This window comes from Colossoma macropomum, unplaced genomic scaffold (genome assembly GCF_904425465.1).
Source record: "Colossoma macropomum unplaced genomic scaffold, Colossoma_macropomum, whole genome shotgun sequence".
Taxonomy (NCBI): Eukaryota; Metazoa; Chordata; class Actinopteri; order Characiformes; family Serrasalmidae; genus Colossoma; species Colossoma macropomum.
The window spans coordinates 453,315-474,520 of record NW_023494875.1 but is presented as its reverse complement, the minus strand read 5'-3'; the positions used below and the strand labels follow the sequence as shown (position 1 = coordinate 474,520).

General features: G+C 37.8%; 1 protein-coding gene across 1 annotated transcript; it reads right to left on the bottom strand.

The window, feature by feature from the left end:
• Nucleotides 1–355: 355 nt before the first annotated feature.
• calb1 (calbindin 1) lies at nt 356–20,243 on the bottom strand. The gene is made up of 11 exons (XM_036560588.1): nt 20,095–20,243; nt 19,652–19,728; nt 10,340–10,414; nt 8,361–8,441; nt 8,049–8,105; nt 6,431–6,508; nt 6,290–6,345; nt 6,147–6,186; nt 6,002–6,055; nt 2,476–2,547; nt 356–1,223 (listed from the first exon to the last, which is right to left on the bottom strand). Exons 1-11 carry the CDS (start codon nt 20,171–20,173, stop codon nt 1,113–1,115), a joined length of 780 nt encoding a protein of 259 aa, XP_036416481.1. The 5' UTR covers nt 20,174–20,243; the 3' UTR covers nt 356–1,112.
• Between the last annotated feature and the right edge of the window lie 963 nt (nt 20,244–21,206).

Sequence of the window (21,206 nt, the reverse complement as noted above, 5' to 3'; positions counted from 1 at the left end):
ATCATGAAAAAAAAATGTAAAAATATGTCTTTAACTGCTTAATATGTACTGTGGTTGCTTCTCTAATTAATCTCTAATCAGTAAATAAGTCCATAAAAACAAACAGCTGTCTCTGCACATCTTGTTGTCTTAGAAAATTAGGCAGCACTGCAGTGCTAAGAACAACTGGGGGATGCAGACAATCCAAAATGTATGATGGTACTAGTCAATTTAATGCACTGCAAACCAATAGCAGCACTTTACAATCTATCTTAGAACAGATGAAGCCAGTACAATAACGCCAGAACTACTACACAGTCTTGACGATTACACACAAATGTTTTTATAGCTACCAAGAACAAACCACAGGACACTATTCAGAGTTCAGGTAGTGCTTTATTAAGTGTACTGTTACACAGTGTCTCTGGTGGTCAGCATAGTGGAGCATGTCATTCTTTACAGTGCAAACATGTTGACAGGGGATTAGAGAGTGGCCTGGGGCGATGCAGTTCATATAGATATGGTATGTGCTTATAGAGTCGTTAATGCCTCACTGCAAGGTGTGCCTTCAGTTGCAAACATGCACTGCGAACATAAATTTAGCCTACTGGAAATCACATACAAGTACTTTCCTATTTCACAGTTTCATCTGACGTCACATGAATACCATCCACATTCCTCTAACACTTTATTGCTTTGGCTACAATATTATAAGGTAGATCAATTCTTCATTGTGATTCTGTGTCGGAACACGATTTGAATACAGTTAATACAGATGGATTTCCAGTACTCTGGGGGTATGTCTCATCTCTGCTGGGGATGGTGTCGTGTTCAATGAATGCAGTAGACAGGTCCTTTTTAAGTGTTGTGTCAGTCTCATCTTTACAAAATCTGTACATTTAGAAACTGTATAGAAACAACAGATTGAAAAGTTATGTGCCACCGGTCTCTGGTCTATGTACCTACATGCGCTCAGCCTGTGGATTACAAGTTCCCCAAAGGAAAGAACAGAAATACACCCAGTGTCTAGCTATCTTCACACATGGGACGAGTGAGCAGAGAGCTTTGCTGGCGGTGGTATGTGCATGAAGAGGATGGTGGAGGGTTAAGAGAAGTCAACTGACGAGCGGGTCTCACATGTCTTCACACAACACCAGCGCCAACTCCGTTCTGTAGAGTTTCCCGCCGTCAGACAGAGCCATGATGGCCTTCTTATATATGGGGATCTTGCTGATTTCTAGAACCTGCCAGACATAAGAAGGTCTTCAGTTATTGCCAGTTTATTGCTCTATCCTGCATAACTACCATCCTGCATAACCATCTCCATAGAAAAGCTTTGACAGTAGGATGAGACACACACAAGCCAAAGTGCCAAACTGGTTTCCTTCCAGGCCGCAGCTCCGCAGAGACAAGCATTTTCCCTCTCCTGACTCTCTAGATGAGTGGTCACCACCCCTCTTCTACCTGTCTTTCTGCTGAGTTTAGTCCTGACCTGCATCTAACAGGCTGTCCCTCCTCTCAGGTAACACTTATGCATCTGATCCAGCCAATCAGGGACTTCTGAAGAAGTCCATTATCTGGAACAGGTGTTAGAAGTAGGCTTTGCAGAAAGGTAGATCTCCAGGACCAGGATTGGTGACCACAGCAATAGATTCAGCTCACAAAGGCCTTGCTAATTAGCTGATTAGTTGAATCAGGTATGTTTAATGAGCCAGAACACTGAAGTCTGCAGCAAATCCTCACAGCAAATACTAGGAAAAGTCTAGTGGATCAGACACAGCAGTAATAAGTGTAGATACAAGGAGGTGTGAAGTAGCTGGTCAGGGTATATACAATATGTTTACATATATATTTATATACATATATGCATATAATACATATATACAATGTATATACATATTTTCATACCATTAAAAGTGCTGCACCTCCTGCTTCTTAGTGTCAAAAAAAATATTTTTCCAACAGATCACCTTAGTAAAGGTTATTAATTTGCACAGTCTTTTCTATTTTTGCAGCTTAACAATGCCACACCCTAAAATGCATATTTATGAACCTGGAGCTCAGTAGTGCAGTCATGTGCACAAGCAAAAACGCTATATCCAATATTTACATTTATTTAGCAGAGTGACTTACAAAAAAACCCAAAAACCAGTGAAAGCCAAAACCATAATTTCTTCCCAGAGATATTTCGCACCAAAAGTCCAACACTAAAGTGGCTAAATGTGACTAAAGTGCTAAAATGTGCAGTCTGGCTGCTCTATATTATGGCCTGAAGTAAGCCCTGTTTAGCCACCTCTGAAGTTATGCATCTGCATGCAGGGCACATACCCAGAGCAGGAGATTGGATTCTGACTGATGTTAGCATGCTTTCATGAGGCTGCTCCAACAAATTGTGTTTGTACAAGCCCATCCAGCCGCTGTTGGCGAGATGTATGCAAACAATGTTTCTCACATCTCTGAAAAAGCAAATTCGCCGGACTGATTGTGGAGCCTCACCTTTTTGTTTTTCTCACACAGGTCTTTGAGCAGGGCGTCGAGCTCGTTCTCGTCCATGTAGCCATTCCGGTCCTGGAAGAGGACGAACACAGATGTTTGTCAGTAATACAGGAAACTTAACGTCATGCCATTTTACTGCCTTTTTCGTTTAGTCTCTATTCAGACATTCGCAATCCTTCATGCAGCTCTCCAGGGAAACAGAAGGAGAGAAAGCAGGCATTGAGGATTGGTTTAGCACACAAAGTCAGTGTGATGACATGCACAGCCTTTAAGGCACTAATTTCATGCTAGAGATAAACAAAGAGAGTCTAGAAAGTAAGCTTGAAATGTTGAATTTAAAGGGACACTCTGGCCAAAATGAAAATGTAACCATCGGTTCATCTGCTGTAAGCATGCTTACTTACCTCTCACAGTGGTGCTACAGTAGACTTTAGAGTGAGAGTTTTAGTTTAAACACTATGAAAATCTCTTTCTGATGATCTTAAAGGTGGTAGTAATTTTTGAAAGACTACAAACGCTTTTGGGAGGATACTTGGGGGCGGGCTGTTTAAATCACAGTTGAACTAATGCTAGCTAGCACCACAGATCTAGTTAGTAGCCTCTAGGTCAGTGGCTAGGGCAGGGGTTGACAACATGCGGCTCTTTTACTGCCGTGTTGCGGCTCCACAGCAGAACTAGATTTTTAGGTAAAAATAAAATAATCCTCCTTTGCAGTAAAATGAAGCTCTGCTGATTGTTCCAACACAGTTTTAACAATAAATGGCTTTAAACACTGGGGTTAATGTAGCCTATATCTGCTAATTCATCAACCTTTAACCCTGAAACACAGAAAACAATCTCGCCCAGCTAGTAGCTAACGAAAAGGCAAAGAGAAAGATTTATAATGGACATCAATGAGTTGGAGACGAATGGACTTACTTGCATTTATAACCACTTTAACTGGTTTCCTGATCTGTTTAATCCTCAACGAGAAACTGTCAAACACTAAAAAGTCACGAAGCTGAAGTCAGCTTCTCATTCACCAGCTTCTTCTTCGAATTTGCCCGTTCCACCTTAAATGGTACCTGAGGTGCTAGAATGTAACTGCTGCACCATTTAAGGTGGAACGGGCAAATTCGAAGAAGAAGCTGGTGAATGAGAAGCTGACTTGAGCCTTGTAAAAAGTCGAACACTGAGAGAAACTATTCTACTTTTGAGGAAAAGTTTCCTGCCGGAGATGTGAGAAAAGCGGCTATAGCTGAGCTAAAGTTTAAGCAGAGCAAAGTAAGTCTGTGTTTTCATTTATATTATATTTTTCAGCCTATACTAGCACATCAGCACATACTGAGACATATTCACAGCCAAGATGGTAAAATGGACATTAAATGTTGAGGCTCCCGAGGTGGTTTGATATTTGTTGAAAAGACAAAATGGCTCTTCTTAACATTTGGGTTGCCAAACCCTGGGCTAGGGATCACGATTGGTTGAGTGCTGAAGGGATTCCCAATGACTGTGTGATAAATTTGCGCAATGCATGCTGGGTAGTGTAGCCAGAGGAAAAAAGTATATAAAAATGTCAAACCGATGACATCCGAGGGATGCAATGCTACGCTACAGATTACTACACAACATAACAAATAACATTTTAAATACCAGTTTTTGGCCAGAATGCCCCTTTTAACACTGAAAAGTATGCCAGTTTCAACTGACAGCATACTCTGGTAAGCAGCTTGCTCCTAGATGCTCTTGATAATGCTAATATATTGAGGTGCTGTTATCAGCAGACATCCACTATATAAAGTAAAAGAAGAGGGTGTATAATTCATTGTGCACTGTCACTATCAGCCTGAGACCAGTACTGTGACCCTTTGCAACTTCTATTTGAATGACTGCTAGAGTTTAATGGGGACAGTAATCACTGGCAAACAATATACGCCCCAAGCAGAACGCATCGACACTCCAGTCTGCTCTGAGATGCCTCATAGCTCTCCTAATGAGTAAGTGTTGTCTTCTTTTATGCCAAATCCTCTTTCTGGTTATTCAGATAACATAGCAGCCTGAAAGATGTGTGTGTGCATGTGTGTGTGTAGGTATGAGTGTGTGTGCAGCCTGAACCTGCCAGTCAATAAGGATCAGAGGTGCTGTCATCAGCGGCGAAGATTTCGCCCTATTCAGGGACACACTAATACATTACAGTGAAGCCACTGCCAAGGACTCCAATAGTGTGCTGGAGGTGATATCCAGACAGGGCACCCTCTCTGCATACTAATAACTGCTATCCTTTAGACCTACGTATAGAAGAAGACTCAAATGTCTGAATGATCCATGCACTCATGCTTCACAGAACAGGTTTTACCAGACTAGACATTGTCTTACTATACAGGACTGTGCAAAATCAGAGACCTTCAATTATTTAATTTCCAGCCAAAATGGGCTTTAAGTACAAGTTATTCAGTTTTCAGGGGCAGGAAAATGCAAAAAACATAAGTTTAAAGCTGCATTATGTACGGTTTTGGTCAAAATTGAAAGAAGTAGCATTACTGAGTCAATTTAGATCTAAGATGCAAAAAGGGGTCCGAAGCACAACCAATGCTAAAAAATGTTCTTATTAACTTTGCCTGCAATTACATATTTCCCACAAAGGAGTCTCCAATCCCCAAAACCTATGTCGTGTAGCTTTAAGCTAAAAAGCCTTTTACATAGAGGCCTCAACACATACATATAATATCATTTTTTTCAGTATTTAGTGTGTCCACTCTGTCTTTATTACAGTGTCCATTTTTCTCAGGACAATTGCTTTTAGTTTTTCACACAAATCTGCAGGGATATTTTTCCACACCCCCAAAGTTGAGCCTTAGAAGTTGGTTGCAGTTTCTGTTTCTAATAATTGAAGTAATTTTAAACATATTCGGTGATGCTCAGACAGAAAAACACTACTATTAGAAAAATACAAATATATTGATACTATAAATGCTGATTTTATGTATGTCAATGTTTCTGTTTAAGCATTTCTAAATCTCTCCTTGTGGCAGCCTGGTATTGTGGTAATCCAATACCTAGTTTGGCTAATATCTTTCATTAACTCAGGTGTGCTGGTGGTGGATTTGCAATGACTTTAAGGATAAATCTGGAACCAAACCTGTGTTCCTCTAACTAGCTCAAAAGATACTCATTACTTTTTACTACATGTGGTTAATTGCATTTATTCTAACATTATATGATATTTTTACTGTCAAAACACAGTTATTGCCCAGACAAATGCAGTAGCTCTAAACAACATTCTTAGGTACACAGACCTTTGCACTTTTTTGACTGGAAATTAACCTCTTAAAATCCCGGTCTTATTACATACTAAGCCTTATTATTTAGTAACTACAGGAACTTCAGTGCAAGCTGGTTGAGCTATTATTAGGTTATAGAAGTGTATAATAAAACTTTGGGCCCAGTGGCGGGCCCTGGGCTCTGGCTGTTGCACAGTGTTGTACATAAAAATTTCATAGTTTTACTTGAAAGCAGGCCCCTGATGAATACAGTGTTATGTACTTACCTTATCGTATAACTCAAAGATCTTGTTGAACTCTTTTCTGGCCATTTTTACACCCTGTGGGAAGGATTTGGATCACTTGTGCTGTTAAGACAATCAAAAATCACTGCAGCATGAAGTAATGCTTTTAACCTTGACAAGGACAAACCTGGAATTTCAGTAGAAAGTTCTCTTGGTCTGGTAGTAGCCTGTTGTGAAATAAAGGGTTGAGTTTATTAGCAATGCTAAGGAGCAGTCAGATATAAACAGCCAAAGAATCCAAAGATATAGCAAGAAAACAACAAGACAAACCTCGCCATTTCTGACAGACATAATTTCCCATCATTATTTGAATCAAAAATTTTCAGCTGCAAGAAAAGAACATTTCAATTACAAATCAAAGCAAAAGAACTGCAACTGACTCATTGACTTCAGCATTTTATGGCCCCCTACCGTGGTTGATGTGTATTCCTCTAATTTCTTCTCATCATAAGGTTTCTTTGCCCTTTGGAGCAGGTCTCTCAAAAAATTCTGAAATGGTAGCAACAATGAATTCTCATTAGGCTTGAAGAACGAGCAATGGAGCACAAAGTCACTGTGCATAAAGTAGCATTAGCCATTGCTATCACACTCTGGAAAAGACTTTCTGCCAGAAAACTCTGTTCAAATTCTTAATACATCCATTTAATCATAATATGTACGCAACATATGCAGAAATTCATAAGCATTATTTAGTTCTCTGTTTTCCCCTTACAGTTGAGGAGAGCGGAACATAAACTAACACATTTAGTTTGTCGCTAAATGATTTACAGAATATCTTAAGAAGATTTTTATATAAGCAGCTTACACATCTCTGCTACAATGAAAACATTAGCTTTTATGTTACACTTCACCTCAAAGGCGAGGTTAACTGCAGCAGACTGAGGGGCTATTTGTTACATTTGCGAAACAAAAGTCTGGTAAATTAAGGCAAACAAATAGTTAATTTATCTGTTGTTTGGGACCAGATGAGCATTCCGACCTAAAACTTAAAAATACACAAACTCAATTCCAAAAAAGTTTGGACAGTAGGTAAAATGCAAAAGAAAGAAAGAAAGAAATAATGCAGCAATTTGCAAATCCTCTTTGACATTCAGTTGAAAACAGTACACAAGATATTTAATATTTAAACTAATTAACTATTTTTTTGTGTGTATGTATATATATATATATTGCTTTTCAAAAACGGTCGGTGAATTTTGAGAAATATCTCTGAGTGCTGTAAAAAATTTGCAGATGACGATGCTAAGAGAAAACAAGAAGGTAAAAAAGTTCTACTTAAACCTGATCAACTACATAAAACTCTATGTTACATTTTAGCACACATGAGCTTGTGCCCCATTTTCTCCTCCATTTTAATATCATTCCATCTCAAAAGACACAATACTGTACAGGTTTCCCAGTGACCTTTTCAGCCTGCCATTGGTCGACCAAAAACACTGGAAAAAGGCCTGCTGCTGACATATTGCCCCCAATATTTAATCTCTGCCTGAAAATCAGACATCTTTTCAAATTCTACATCTTTCAGTTAGTAATTGAATTCTTTTGCTCTGCTTTGTCAGTCAGTCAGTCAGAAGGTCTTGCACAAGCTTTTCATGCACTGCTCTGCTTCATTGAAATGCTCAGGCCCTGACTCAAAATATTAGTGTCATCGGAAAAGGGCAGCACTTGACAGAGAGCTAATGGTTCACTTGGCTGTGAGGGACCCAGCGGTGATTCTGAGTCTTACTGCTTCAGCTGCTCTAGGTATGGCCTGTAAGCCTTAATCTCCGGCATTCCATACTGCATTTTTATTGAACACTTCTAAAAGGTCAGCGTTGTTTCTGAGTGACAAATCGATACAAGGTCTGTGGAATGAAGGCAGGCAGGTGGTTTGAAGGATGTCAGCCAGCGGGGTTGTATTTCAGTTACAGTAGCAGAGAAAAATGAGATGTGAAAAATATCACTCAACACTCCAGCATGGAAAAGCCCAGAGCTCGGCAGAGCCGAACCTGTTCTTCTGAGGTCATTATAGGACACCGTTTGTTCTTACCTTAAGCTCGTCAGCTTCAATGTAGCCACTGTGATCCGCATCGTAATTTCTCCAGGCCTGCCAGGGAAAGGCAAACTTGGGGTTAGAAAACGATTTCTCACATTAACCACAATGTTTAGAGAGCTGATACAAAGCTAGGAGATTTTCATAAGCAATGCAAGCTAAACTCTAAACATTACTTTTTCTTTATGCCCTAAATGATTTTTGATTGTTAGAAAGTTTTAGAATAAACTTGGCTCTGAAGCAGCAGTGACATTTTTTACAGTAACTGGCTCAAGAACAGACTAAACAGACTACAAATCCGGTCCTTACTTCCATAAATTCTGTACAGGACTTCAGCTGTTGACGGAAAAATAGCAAGAAGTTTTCCTCTGTGGGTAGTATTTGTACCAACTGTAAAAGACAGATTTACATGAACAAAGGCCTCACATTTAGCCTAGTTGAAAGAATATTCTACTCATGTCTTTGTGTCACTAGACTGATCAAACATCCAGTGTCTTTGTGAGAAGATAGTATGTCAGTTTATGATGGAACTATATGTGCAGACACCATCTCAGATATTAAACGCATTAAAGAAATCACAGCTGTCTAAAGACTAACTGTCCACTGTAGTGGACTTTCTCTGCTCTGAGTTATGGCTTGAAACAGCAAAATAACCAGAAAAATTTTACGCTCAACCTATACTTCTCTAAAGCCAGATACTTCTAAGGATGATGTTTTCATGGTCAAATACGAGACAATCTGGCTGTCATATTTCATATTTTTTCACGTGTGGTAATGTTTGAAGACAGGCATTTGAATCTGAGGAAATCCTGAAAAGATGGCTCCAATATGCATGTGCTGAACTTACACTCCTAAAATTAAAGGCTCCTAAATAATTGTCATACCGTTCATAACTTTCTTCATAATCCAGTGGTTGAGATGTAAACAAAGTCATTCAGAGAGGTTTGATGTGAACTAGTTCATTGTAGAGAAACTTACTGACTTAGAGTTTTTTACAGAGGAACCTGTGGTCAAGGTGTCTACACTTTAAAAAAGATGGTTCTTCAAGAGTTCTTTAGTAAAGACTGTGGTTCTTTATAGAACCATGGGCACTCAAAGAACTGTTTGCATGCTTGAAAGGTTCTTTGCATGGTGAAATGGTTCTTTAGAATGATGCACAGTGCATTGTTTATGTAACGAATAAGGGTTCTGCTATTGTTATGATGTCAAGCTTGTAACAATAGAAGAACCCTTGTTGTTGCTATATAGAGCCATGTTTCTGTGTAGAACCATATACAACACATTCACCACCATTCTGAAGAACCATTTCACAAAGCAAAGAACACTTTAAGCATGCAAATGGTTCTTTGAGTGTTCACAGTCTATATAGAACCATTGTCTTTACTAAAGAACCCTTGAAGAAATATTTTTTTTAGAGTGGAAAACAGACATATAACCATTTTATTTACTATCCAAAACCAACTACACGTCTCTTCTGAGTTTTTATATGAAATGTTGATGCTGAAAAAATGGTGGTAAATCTTTTCTCTGGGCACTATTTTGCCTTACAACACCCCCATGTACCTGTGCATTATGAATGGCTTTTATAAAATAAATTTTAGGCCAAAAGCTTCTTAAAACTATAAAAAAAGAAATATTTCAGGCATCAGGCAGCATATTCATAACCTTTTTGTGTAATAACTTTCAGTGAGGGAGCATTTAGAGGCATTCAGCTCTTCAGTCGTCTGGTTCCTATTACCACTGTGAACAATTCTGACATGGTTGCTTTCTCTAAAATGGAGTATTTCACATTGAAACACTCTGAACGACTTTGTTTACATCTATTGATTTAATGATTTAATTACTCAGAAATGTAATTCTCCTTTAATTGGTACAGAATATTTACATTATATGGACAATCTGTGAACTTTAAAACACTTCTTCACATTCGCACATTTTCTGTTCACGTCAATCGAATGGTTCTTTAGGGAACCTCTTCAATGGCATCACTCCAAAGAGCCCTTTTGGACACTTTAATGAGTGTGTATGTGAATTATTATTTCCTTTTATTTTATCATAAAATGGAGTACAGCAACTACCAATTACCTCACAGGGAAAATAACCTCTCCTTTAATCACGACCAAAGGAGACCTTACAAAACATTCATAAGACAGATACAACGTTGTCACTGTTTATATGGTTCCTAAAAACACATAAAAATATATTACGACTGTTTGGTGCACAAATGTCATCAGTGGAGCTCAGGGAACAATATAAAATAAAAGAATGATGTATTTTGTTTGTCTCACCTCAATAATATCTATCTTTCCGTCAGCATTTTTCTCATATTCTTCCACAAAAGCCCTCATTTGGTCTGTTAGTTCCTGTAAAATGCATTTAAGAGAAAAGAAATGAACTGATCACTGTGAGTCATGTAAACCATTATAAAACTGAAAAGGGAAAAAGGGGCATCTTTTTCCACCATCTCATTATAATGTTATCTGGATTGTGCTGTTTGGTTTGAATGAGCGTTTCTTCACCCCTCACAGAACAATCCTGATTGGCTTTTCACATGCTATTGCACACACAGATGCCAAACACTGATCATATATGTGCAACAATTTGCTGAACAAAATGAACAAGGCAGAGCAGCGTAAAAGCACTGAATGGGTGCATGTTTCACTGGATCCAATTCTCAGGTCTTCATGTAATACATATAGCATGTTTTACAATGAACATATATAACCAACATCCACCTTCAATGCAGTTATTTCGTAGGTTAACACTGTGAGATCCTGTCTGAGCACACTCTAGCCAATGCTACACCATTCAGTGGTGTAGTTGAGCATATACAGTCTGAACAGTCTGGTACTTTTGTCTGGTACTTTTGTACCAGACTGTTTCCATATACTGACTTTTAATGATGAGTTTATACCTACTTATTTTTATCCAAATAAATAAAAAATAAAAATAATGGGTTAGTTAGCCACTTACTCAGAGTCATGGCAATGCTAGCTAACCCATGTTAATGCTATATAAAGTAAGGATCTACTAAACCAATGTTATACAACACATTCTCCATCAATCTGAAGAACCATTTCACCATGCGAAGAACCATTTCACCATGCAAAGAACCATTTAAGCATGAAATGGTTCTATATACAACATATTGGTCTAACAGAATCATTCCCTTTACTAAAGAACCCTTGAAAAACCTTTTTTAAGAGTGGTCATTTTGACTGGAAATACTGTGAATATATATGACTGTGTATGCTGAGCTGGCACATATTTATAGTAGACCCACTTTTTTCTCAGGACTACAGCACTGATGTAATTCTATGCCTAATATTAAGAGAGAGATCAAAGACAGCTATCGATCTGATTCCATGTATTGACATTTTGTCCCTCTTCATTCACAGGCCTGCCTTGCAGCTAGCAGGGTTAATGTGCCCGTATTGATGGTAGCATATGCTAGCGTAGATGAGTAATGATTGTGAAATTGCATAACTTTCTGTTCCGTGATACACTGTGAGCACACAGTGCAGCAGGGAACCTGACTGATTGAAAAAAAGAGAGATGACACAGCAAATTTTGTGTAATTGAGAAGATTTGATTGTCCACCTATATGTGAATTACCATATTCTTTTCACACTTTTCACACTTGTTTTATCATAAAATAGACTGTTGCTCTTACAATAATTAGTTCATTGCAGCAATTACTTCACAGTGAAATTTTAATATAGACCCAGAGGCATTTTATGAAACCCTCAGAAGTCAGAAACGTGTTCAATTTTTTTAGGCTCTTACGAACCAAATAAGAGTGCAAGGGAAATTGCACAGCTATAAATCTACCAATATGACATATTGATGAAATGGCTTTATAAAGCATTCTGAGGTTTTTAGTTACTTTTACTAGGAAACTTTAGATTAAGTCAATTTGGTGTTCATGTTTGATATCAGCACAAACAACACTGGCGAGATCAGACTGGAATGTATAGGCTTGGTAGGGCAGTTAAACTAAATTCACACGTTTTTAGGCCTGACTATTTAACCCCTCAAACCTCAAGGGTCCGTATGTGGGTCCACACTTCAGTTTCTCACGCTCATCACTAGATTACCTACACATTAGTTTCTTAGTAGTAACGGAATAATTTAAACAGGTTTTTTAAAACAAAAGATTGCTACAGTGCAAGTGAGCTATAAACAGGGCTCGATTTGAGGGGGCTGTGAGGGGATGTCTTTTCCCTGGTCCAACATAATGACAAAAAGCATCCCCTGTTTCCATCCCCTTTGGATTAATGGGATATCACTTAAGATTTCTATTTTTGATATTTTCTTTCCATCCATATGTGGGATTTCCACACTATGGGAGTTCTTAATGTCAAACAAGTTATGATCTACAAGTGTACGAGGGTAGAGCATGCATACCCCCACAGAAGAGGTGTTTATGCAGAATTGCGTGCTTACACTTTTCATTGGTTATGCTGTGGAGTGTTTGGTGCAGCATGTGCACCCGCTGTCAGGGTTGCCAGGTTCATGGTTCACCCACCAAATTAGGCTAGTTGGAAAATGAGGTCATGGGCTAAAATTGTACAGTTTCAGGGAGTGGTGGATGCTTAAGCAACTTTTTAAAGAAGATTTTTGCTGGACCTGGCATCCCTGTCCTTTGTGGAGAATGCCAAAAAATACGACCCTTTAAAAAGAGAAACAGGTATGATAACCAGCATAAACCGGTGAGAGACGTTTGCAGTAAATAAAACAGAAAATGGAGCTCATAATCTCACAATCTTAAGAATTTAATTAAATAAATGATAAATATAATATGAAAATGCAGCAATTCTCATTCTGATTAAAGAACCCCCAGTTTAACTTAGGTTATCTAGCATGTTGCCAGAAACCACAAAATATCTCATTGTCTGGAAAGGGATGTGACTGACTCTGATACTAACTGATGACAGCAGAGCTAACAATAGTGGTTTGAGGCTGATTTCACTTTCAGAATTATAATAAAATGAATAAATGATTATTAAAAAAGTAAAAGAGGTTATAATTTACTATATAGAACATACTTTCTATATAAAGAAATACCAAATGGCAGTGTACCATGATCCTCCATATTTTTTTTTATAACTCATCAACTTATCACTGGCTAAACTTATCAGTGGCTAAAAAACAAAAAAAATTAAAATACTCTTAGATGGCTAGGTCTGATCACTGACAGTGGTTTCCACAAAAGACAGTACATAAGAGACTAGGGGTGGGCGATACGGCAGAAATATAATATTGCGATTAATGAAGACGTTTTCACACATCCACAATATGTATCACAAAATGTAGTTTTTCTCAGATTTAATAAGTTGGACCTGACAAAAGGAACCCAGTACTGCCACAATGTAAAAAACACTATCAACGTCTGAGTACAATGATCTTTATTCAGTGTTTGCCAATTAATCAGGACTGCTTATGCTCTCTTTGTAATGAAATATGAGGTAAATGCTGACAATATCCACGATATGATTAGAAAAATGTTTTGTGACGGATTTAATCCTAATAACGATAAAATATTGTCATATTGTCCACCCACATTAGAGACTTTCGGGGCGATAATATATTGGCATAACAGTTTTAAATTTCCACATTCTGGTTCAAATGTTCATTTTCATTTTTGCAATACTGCACTGACTCTGTGACACCCTTAACCCCTTAAAGTTTTATTACATTTATTACATTTCTATAACTTAAGAATACTTCAACCAGTATTGAACTCCCTGTAGTTTCTGAATAATAAGCCTTAGTATGTAATAAGCCTGAGATTTTAAGGGGTTAATAACTGAGTAACCAGCCAGCACTGACCCATAAGTGAAAACCTAAACAAATGGCCAGATGAGGGACCTGGGGCCAAGAAAAGAAATGATTGAAGGAAGATCCACTCCTGAATATCAGTTCATATACAGTCGCATGCAAAAGTTTGAGTGTTTCTGTAGAGGTTTGTTCTCTGTAGAGCAGGGTGCACAACTCTGGTCCTGGAGGGCCGGTGTCCAGCAGAGTTTTGTCATTTACCTGCTCAAACACACCTGATTACACTGATCTGTTAATTGCCAGGTTTAGTGGGTTTGTTGGAGTAGGGAAATACCTAACTGTGCTGGACACTGGCCCTCCGGGACAACAGTCGTGCACTCCTGCTGTAGAGATTGTGTTAACTTATTTTCAGTTAGAAAATCAACAAGACCTGTTTTTGACTTGGGGTCTAAATTTTTGCATATAACTGTACAAGAAGACTGCTCAGGATGCGCTGCTTGAACAGAATTCAAATGGTGTCCAACTAATAATTAGTGGAGTTTGCTTTTTCTCCTAGCTGGGTCACACATCCATTATGCTTCTCCCTCACTGCTATACAGCATCTGATCTCTGAGAAAGAATTCTGCATTCCTCTGCTCTGATGTGTAGGAAGGCTTTGATGCACCTCATCACACTTGTAGGAGAATGCTAAACTTACTGTATTCATGAACATGAATCTCTTTCAAGAGGAAAAGACACAAGTTGTGATTATAAGGAGAAAATTCTATGCTACAGGAGAAACATCATTTCAGTTTGAGGCCATGCAAAGGGTCTTTTATCTTACTGCAGTTTCTTATTCATCACTTACACTCAGGGGTCACTTTATTAGGTACCTTGAATCTACACTTATCAGATCCACTTTGTAGTTCTGCAGTTACAGACTGTAGTCCATATATTTCTCTGCATAGTTTGTTATGCCACCCTTACCCCATTCATCAATGATCAAGACCCCACAGGACCACCACAGAGCAGACATTATTTGGGTGGTTGGTCATTCTCAGCACTGCAGTTGACACTGACGTAGTGGTCATGTGTTAGTGTGTGTTGTGCTGGTACGAGTGAATCAGGCACAGCAGTGCTGCTGGAGTTTTTAAACACCTCGGTGTCACTGCTGGACTGAGAATAGTCCAGGAACCAAAAATATCTAGCCAACAGCGTCCCATGACCACTGATGAAGGACTAAAAGATGATCAACACAAACTGTGTAGCAACAGATGAGCTACATCTACAAGGTGGACCAACAAGGTAGCTGTGTCTAATAGAGTGGACAGTTAGTGGACTACTAACTGATGGGATAACAAATTATGCAGAGAAACAGATGAACTACAGTCTGTAATTGTAATACTTCAAAGTGCACCTGTATGGTAAGTGAAGCTGATAAAATGGGCAATAAAGGTAAAGGTAGGTGAACTGATCATACTTAGATGGGATACTTCTGCAGAAAAGAATTTTACAGACTCTGTTGTGCTTAATTGTTTATTGCTTTAGTTCATTCATGCCTGTCTATGCTAAAGTAATATTTGAGACAAGATATAACATACAGGACCTTTAAAATGTTTTACAGATCAGCTTGGCACACTTTTATTTAGAGATGCATGATGACAGTCATACGAGTATCAGCAAATAATTGTTTAAAAAAGAGGCCTGTATCATGCTGTTGTTTAGACTGGTATGCTATTTCAAACCAATAATTGATGATGCAAGAGCCGAACATTTGGACGCTTCTGTGCTAAGACTGTCTGCTTTATATTCATTTACGTTCAGTATTTTTTGGTACCAACCAAATTACTTCAATACCACCAATTAACAAAAAAATTAATGTTATTCAATACCAAATTTAAATACCCAAGTAGTCACTCTTATCAGCATCAGTTGAGCCAAAATGTATGTTTTTTCTAAAATCTAGACTGCTGATTGGCTGTCTAAATTACATTTCTTATGCATTTTATTAACGTCAGCACCTCTTTATTACCTGGCAATCTCCTGTGGTAAGTAAATCTACCCACTTCCAGCACCTCTCACTTATTTCTGGTTTAAGCCACACCCACTTTTGGTTTATATTGTAAAAGAAGGCAGCAAAAAAAGTATCACTATCAAAGTCAAGGTATCAGTATTACTATCGGGATCAAAAACAATTTTTTAAAGATATCCAGACATATTTGAAGGGTTTTGCTGCACAATGTATTATGGACCACTTTTTTATTATTAATAATTTCTTTTATTATAGACAAGAATTATTGAAAAAAATGGTGATATACATTGTTGGGAGTGAGCTTTACACATACAAGAAATATCAATGCTATATTATAATTAATGCCACCTGTATTAGAGAAATAAATGTGTTTTCCATTATACATCAGCCGTTATTCTTTTCAAAAACTCATTATATGTACAAAATTGTTACAAATGCATATACAACATTTTGGAATGAAACTTTTCAATTGAGACCCTATAAAAAGAAATGTTACATTTCTCTATACTGCTAAACCAGCTGGACAAGTGCCAGTTTCTACATTAGATACAGTGGGGTCCAAATGTCTGAGACCACATTGAAAATCTGGGACATTTTTCATTTAAACCTGGAAATAAACAACAGAAATGTTTATGATTTTGAGAAATTTAAAACAACGAAACATTATGGCAGGGAAAATGAAGCAGGAGTATTCAAGATTCTGCATTATTTCAAGGTCACTATTCAAATTCAAGCAAATTTGTGACTGACCATATCAAGGCCTTTGTACAAAAAGGTCAGAGTTTTTTGAGTCTTATCTCTTCCACTGAAGCTCGTGTTCAGACGGCTCTCAAGGGCATTTGGTCTGCTCATCAGAAGCTGTGGAGTTCATTGCCAGCTTCAGTGCACGCTGTCATTGAAGCACATTAGGGATGTACCAAATACTAGGAAAATCTGAAATTCAGATTAGAATTTCATGCTTTTCACACAAATTGTTATGCGTATAATATAATTTGTAATGAAAAACCTTGCATTGAATTAGAAAGGAAGACAAATAGAAGCACTAGTGTTCTCAGACCTTTGGAGCCCACTGTAAATGAGTGTATCTACATCAGCATCAGTATTGACAAATACATACATGAAAAATATCACACTGGCATCAGCCCAGAATCCCCATATCAGTGCATCCCTACGTTTTTCACAGTGCGAATTCCTGACGTAAGTGCTAACTATCTGCATAAACTACTCATCCTTTTTGCCATTCCAAACCTTTATCAGTTCCCCATCTAAACATGGGCTGTACGTGCTGTGAGTTCAAATGATCCTCAGATAGGATTAACAGTGAATTTCAACGTCTTTCCCTCCTGGTTTGTGTTTGTAAGCCCTGACCTGATCCTTTCCCAAACATTTCACAAACATTTCACAAATTCAGGGATTCCCAGTGTTCAAACAACATCTGTTTAAAGATGGCTTTCAACCGAGACGTGGGAAAAGACAGACTTGAGCATGTTGGCTGACAATAAATGAGCAAATCCACGTCCCAGCTGACCATTTCTCATTAGTCACCATTTATACATCACATTCAGCGAGCCTGAAATATGGCAGCGATTCCATTATTATTCCATTACATGGTACAGCTAGGAAGAAATCTAATATAAAGCCATCTGAATACCACTCACATTGCAATTACATGCTATGGAAGCAGATTCTCAATGAATGAGATGAGCTCAGAAAACACACTAAATGCATAAGAATACTGCAAACAGCTCACCAAACCAGCCTTTGGTTAAGATGAATAGGGGAAATCCATCAAAATAACCATTAAGATAAAGGCAGAAATTAGACCATCTCCATGCATGAACCAAATTCCTCAACCTGTTTACTGGCTATGATTCCCTTTCAGCAAAGTCAGATGTTGGTGCAAATAGTGCTGGATGATACTGGTAAGATTCAATATCATGATATTTTCAAAATATGTCATGGTATCAGATGATATTTAAGGTAGCATTAGTAAAATCCATGTTTCCTGGGTGCTGTTACTCTGTGCTATAAGTATGTTTTACCAGCCTACTGTAGTCTGTTCTGATTGGACTTCTCCATTTTGTTCTCCTAAAATGACACTAATTGGAGCTTAACACAGTTGTAAAAACCAGACAACAGACCAGAAAACACATTTCCAGAAATACACTTACTATTCATTTACTGTGCACTATATACCCCCCAATAGCAATCTGATTTATGACCATATATGCACATATATCATAAAGGGTCAGGCATATATTTAAAATATATGGTCATATATGTAGTGTACGTATATGTAAGTACATACGTCTGATTGGTGGGTGAATACATACATACATACATTATGGGTCATACATATATTGCATGTCTGATATATATGTCTGATACAAACTCTGAAAGATTAAAAAAAAATCAAAATAAACTACAAAAACATATAAGCTAGGGGCTAGCATATATGAGTAATATCCATATATGAATGTTTTCTATCATATAATTTTAAACATACGTGTTACACAAATATGTTTGCATAAATTGAAATATGGCTGAAATATATGTCCCATATTTGAAAATGGCCAACTTCAAATAAGTTGGCATACATGTCACATATATGTCTATATATGACAAAATTTGAGTTGGATATAAGGGAAGCTCATTAATTAATTTGCAATCCATATATTGCCATATATCATATTTCTGTATTGGTAATATTCATTCATTTTTATGGATTTTAAGCTTTTTTAATCAAAACAATCTTGAGTGTCCAGTAAATGACATACATGAGAATAAACTGTGAGGTCATGGATACCATGAATAAAGTGTACAAAATAAATAAAAAAAAACTAAATATTTTATTAAAAATAATTCTGAAACTGAAAAGCAGTATCATGATAAAGTGGAACACATGATATATCGCCCAGCACTAGGTGCGAAGTTAAACATCAGTGTATCTGGTTTAAAATGGTACAAACTCAATGGACAAATATCATCACTGCACTTGAATGACTTACACTATCAGCTTTTAGAGCAGTGCTCACTGACTCTACTCCTGTCCATCTTCCTAACTGAACTCATCTGATCCAGATCTGTCTTTTGGATCTGGAGCTGGATTTGGGTGGAAGTTGAAGGCAGATCTCCAGGACCAAGGCTGCCCTATTGAAAACCTGATATATGGCAATATATGAATTTCTAATGTATGATGAATATTAGCATATATGGATTTCCCTTCCAACCAACCTATATGTGACCATTTTCAAATACGGGACATATATTTCAGCCATACATCAACATATACAAACATATATATGTGTAATACATGTATTTGACAAGATATGATGAAAAGCAATAATTTTCTATAGATGACATATATTACTCTTATGTGCTAGTTTCTATTATATAACATTTTTATGCATTTTCTTTGTGTCATGCACATTAGCTATGCAATAAAATAATTTTCAAATATGAAATGAATGAAAGTTTTATTCCCAGACACATTTAAATAATGTAATATTGAAAAGCAAACAGTTAACATAGTAACGGTTATAAATGTACTGGGATGTATTCAAACACATGTCAGACATATATGAATGATTCATGTATTATGTCCAATATTTGATACTTACATATATGCACACAACATTTATGTACATATATTTACAATATATGCCTGACACTTTATGATATTAGTGCATAAATGGCCATACATCAGATTTCTGTATGGGTGGTGACTAAACAAGAGGCGTTTGTTGCTCAGATCTCATAATCCTGAATATTTCATGCAGGTGGCTTAGAGAGGAGTAAATGTGGGACTTACCAGCCCTGCCTGTTTCCGAGCTTGCTGAAGTTCCTTAATAAAGTTCTGCAACTCCTTTCCCTCGATATATCCATTACCTGGAGAAACGTATAGCGCCAAATCAGTGACATTGAACACACGGCAGTTCAGAGTGCATCTAACTTTGGCTGGACTAAAAGCATTTCAGCAAAAAGAAAAAAAAAGAAAAGTCAAAGATTTGTACTATAATTCACTCGAAGGTGAATCAATTCTGACACGTCATTCTCAGACCACGCCAGATTATGTCTAACATGGGAATCAAGTTGAGCATGACTACAGAAAACTGTCATTAAAAAGGATTCCTGCAGAGGAACATCTGAAACTTTTCAAACTCGTTGAAAAAAAAATCAAGTGGCAAAGAATAATCCCAAAATGATTATTATTTTTAATTTAAAGTCCTCGTTCCACTATAAAAAGGAGATTACCGTCGTTGTCATAGTGATGAAAGATATCCAGGAACTGAGAGGCAGAGATCTCAACTCCTTGAAGGTAAGCGTTTGCCATGTTCTGCTCGGTGCTGCTTCAGGGCTGCTGCTCTGCTCGGATTGGCTCCCTCTGCTCTCCGGGCTCTCTGAACTCCAGCGCTCTGAGACGCCGGAGTTATGATGTAGCCCCAACGACAAGCCCCGCCCCCCCCTGCGCTCGGATTGGATAGTAGTTCAGTCCGACCATTGAGCATAGAAACTGCTAGCCAATCCCAGCACTGGGAGGCGGGGTTTATCGGACAACAGGTAGAAAAAAAAAACAAAACATGACGCCGGACCTCAAGCACGTCTGTAGCTTTAGCTTTGACCGTTATGACTCACTGATTGCACCGATTTGATTCTTTCGAAATACTCCAGTGAATCGACCTGTGCTGAGTTTTGGTGTGTTTTATTCACTCCTCTCAGGGATAAACACAGGTACATCAAAAAGTATTGCGGTACAAAATATAATGTGACCATATACATTTTGTAGCGTGTTCAAGAAATGTTGTTGACATACTAATTTTAGGTTATTTGTTCTACAGCAATGTGATGGACTGGCAACCTGTCCAGGGTGTTTCCTGCCTTTCACCCAGTGAGCACCGGGATAGGCTCCAGCACCCCCAGCGACCCAGCAGCTTAGATGATGAGTGAGTGAGTGAGTGTTCAGCCTTTTTTTGCTAGGTTAGAATCAGTCTAGCGCTGATGGCTGAGAGAGTAAGATGTAGTGAGGCTAGAGCGAACTGTTAGAGAAAACTCTGTTAGTGTTCGGTGTGGCTGTGGCCACCAGCAGCTGGTTAATGAAGCAGCATGACTTGTTTGAAAGCTTTCCTTTTATATGGGAGAATGCTACAATATATACTGTATTCTTGCCAGAAGTGATTTTCAAGCAGTCACTTGGGGCCCCTGAGCCACAAGAGCCCCCTTACCTGTTTTTCTCCCCATATTTTAGTTTGTATAAATCATGATTCTGTTATGAAGACATTATTGATGGCTTCCAAAAAAGCAAAAATGTCTAAAACAAAAATGCAAACAAAAATATAGCTAATATTTTATAGACTATGTTGAAAAAC

Coding starts and splice junctions, on each gene's coding strand:
- calb1 (XM_036560588.1), bottom strand. CDS start 20,173: ATGGCAAACGCTTACCTTCAAGGAGTTGAGATCTCTGCCTCTCAGTTC. Junction 19,729..20,094: donor TCATCACTATGACAACGACG/GTAATCTCCTTT, acceptor ACGTTTCTCCAG/GTAATGGATATATCGAGGGA. Junction 6,346..6,430: donor AGGAATACACATCAACCACG/GTAGGGGGCCAT, acceptor CTTTTCTTGCAG/CTGAAAATTTTTGATTCAAA.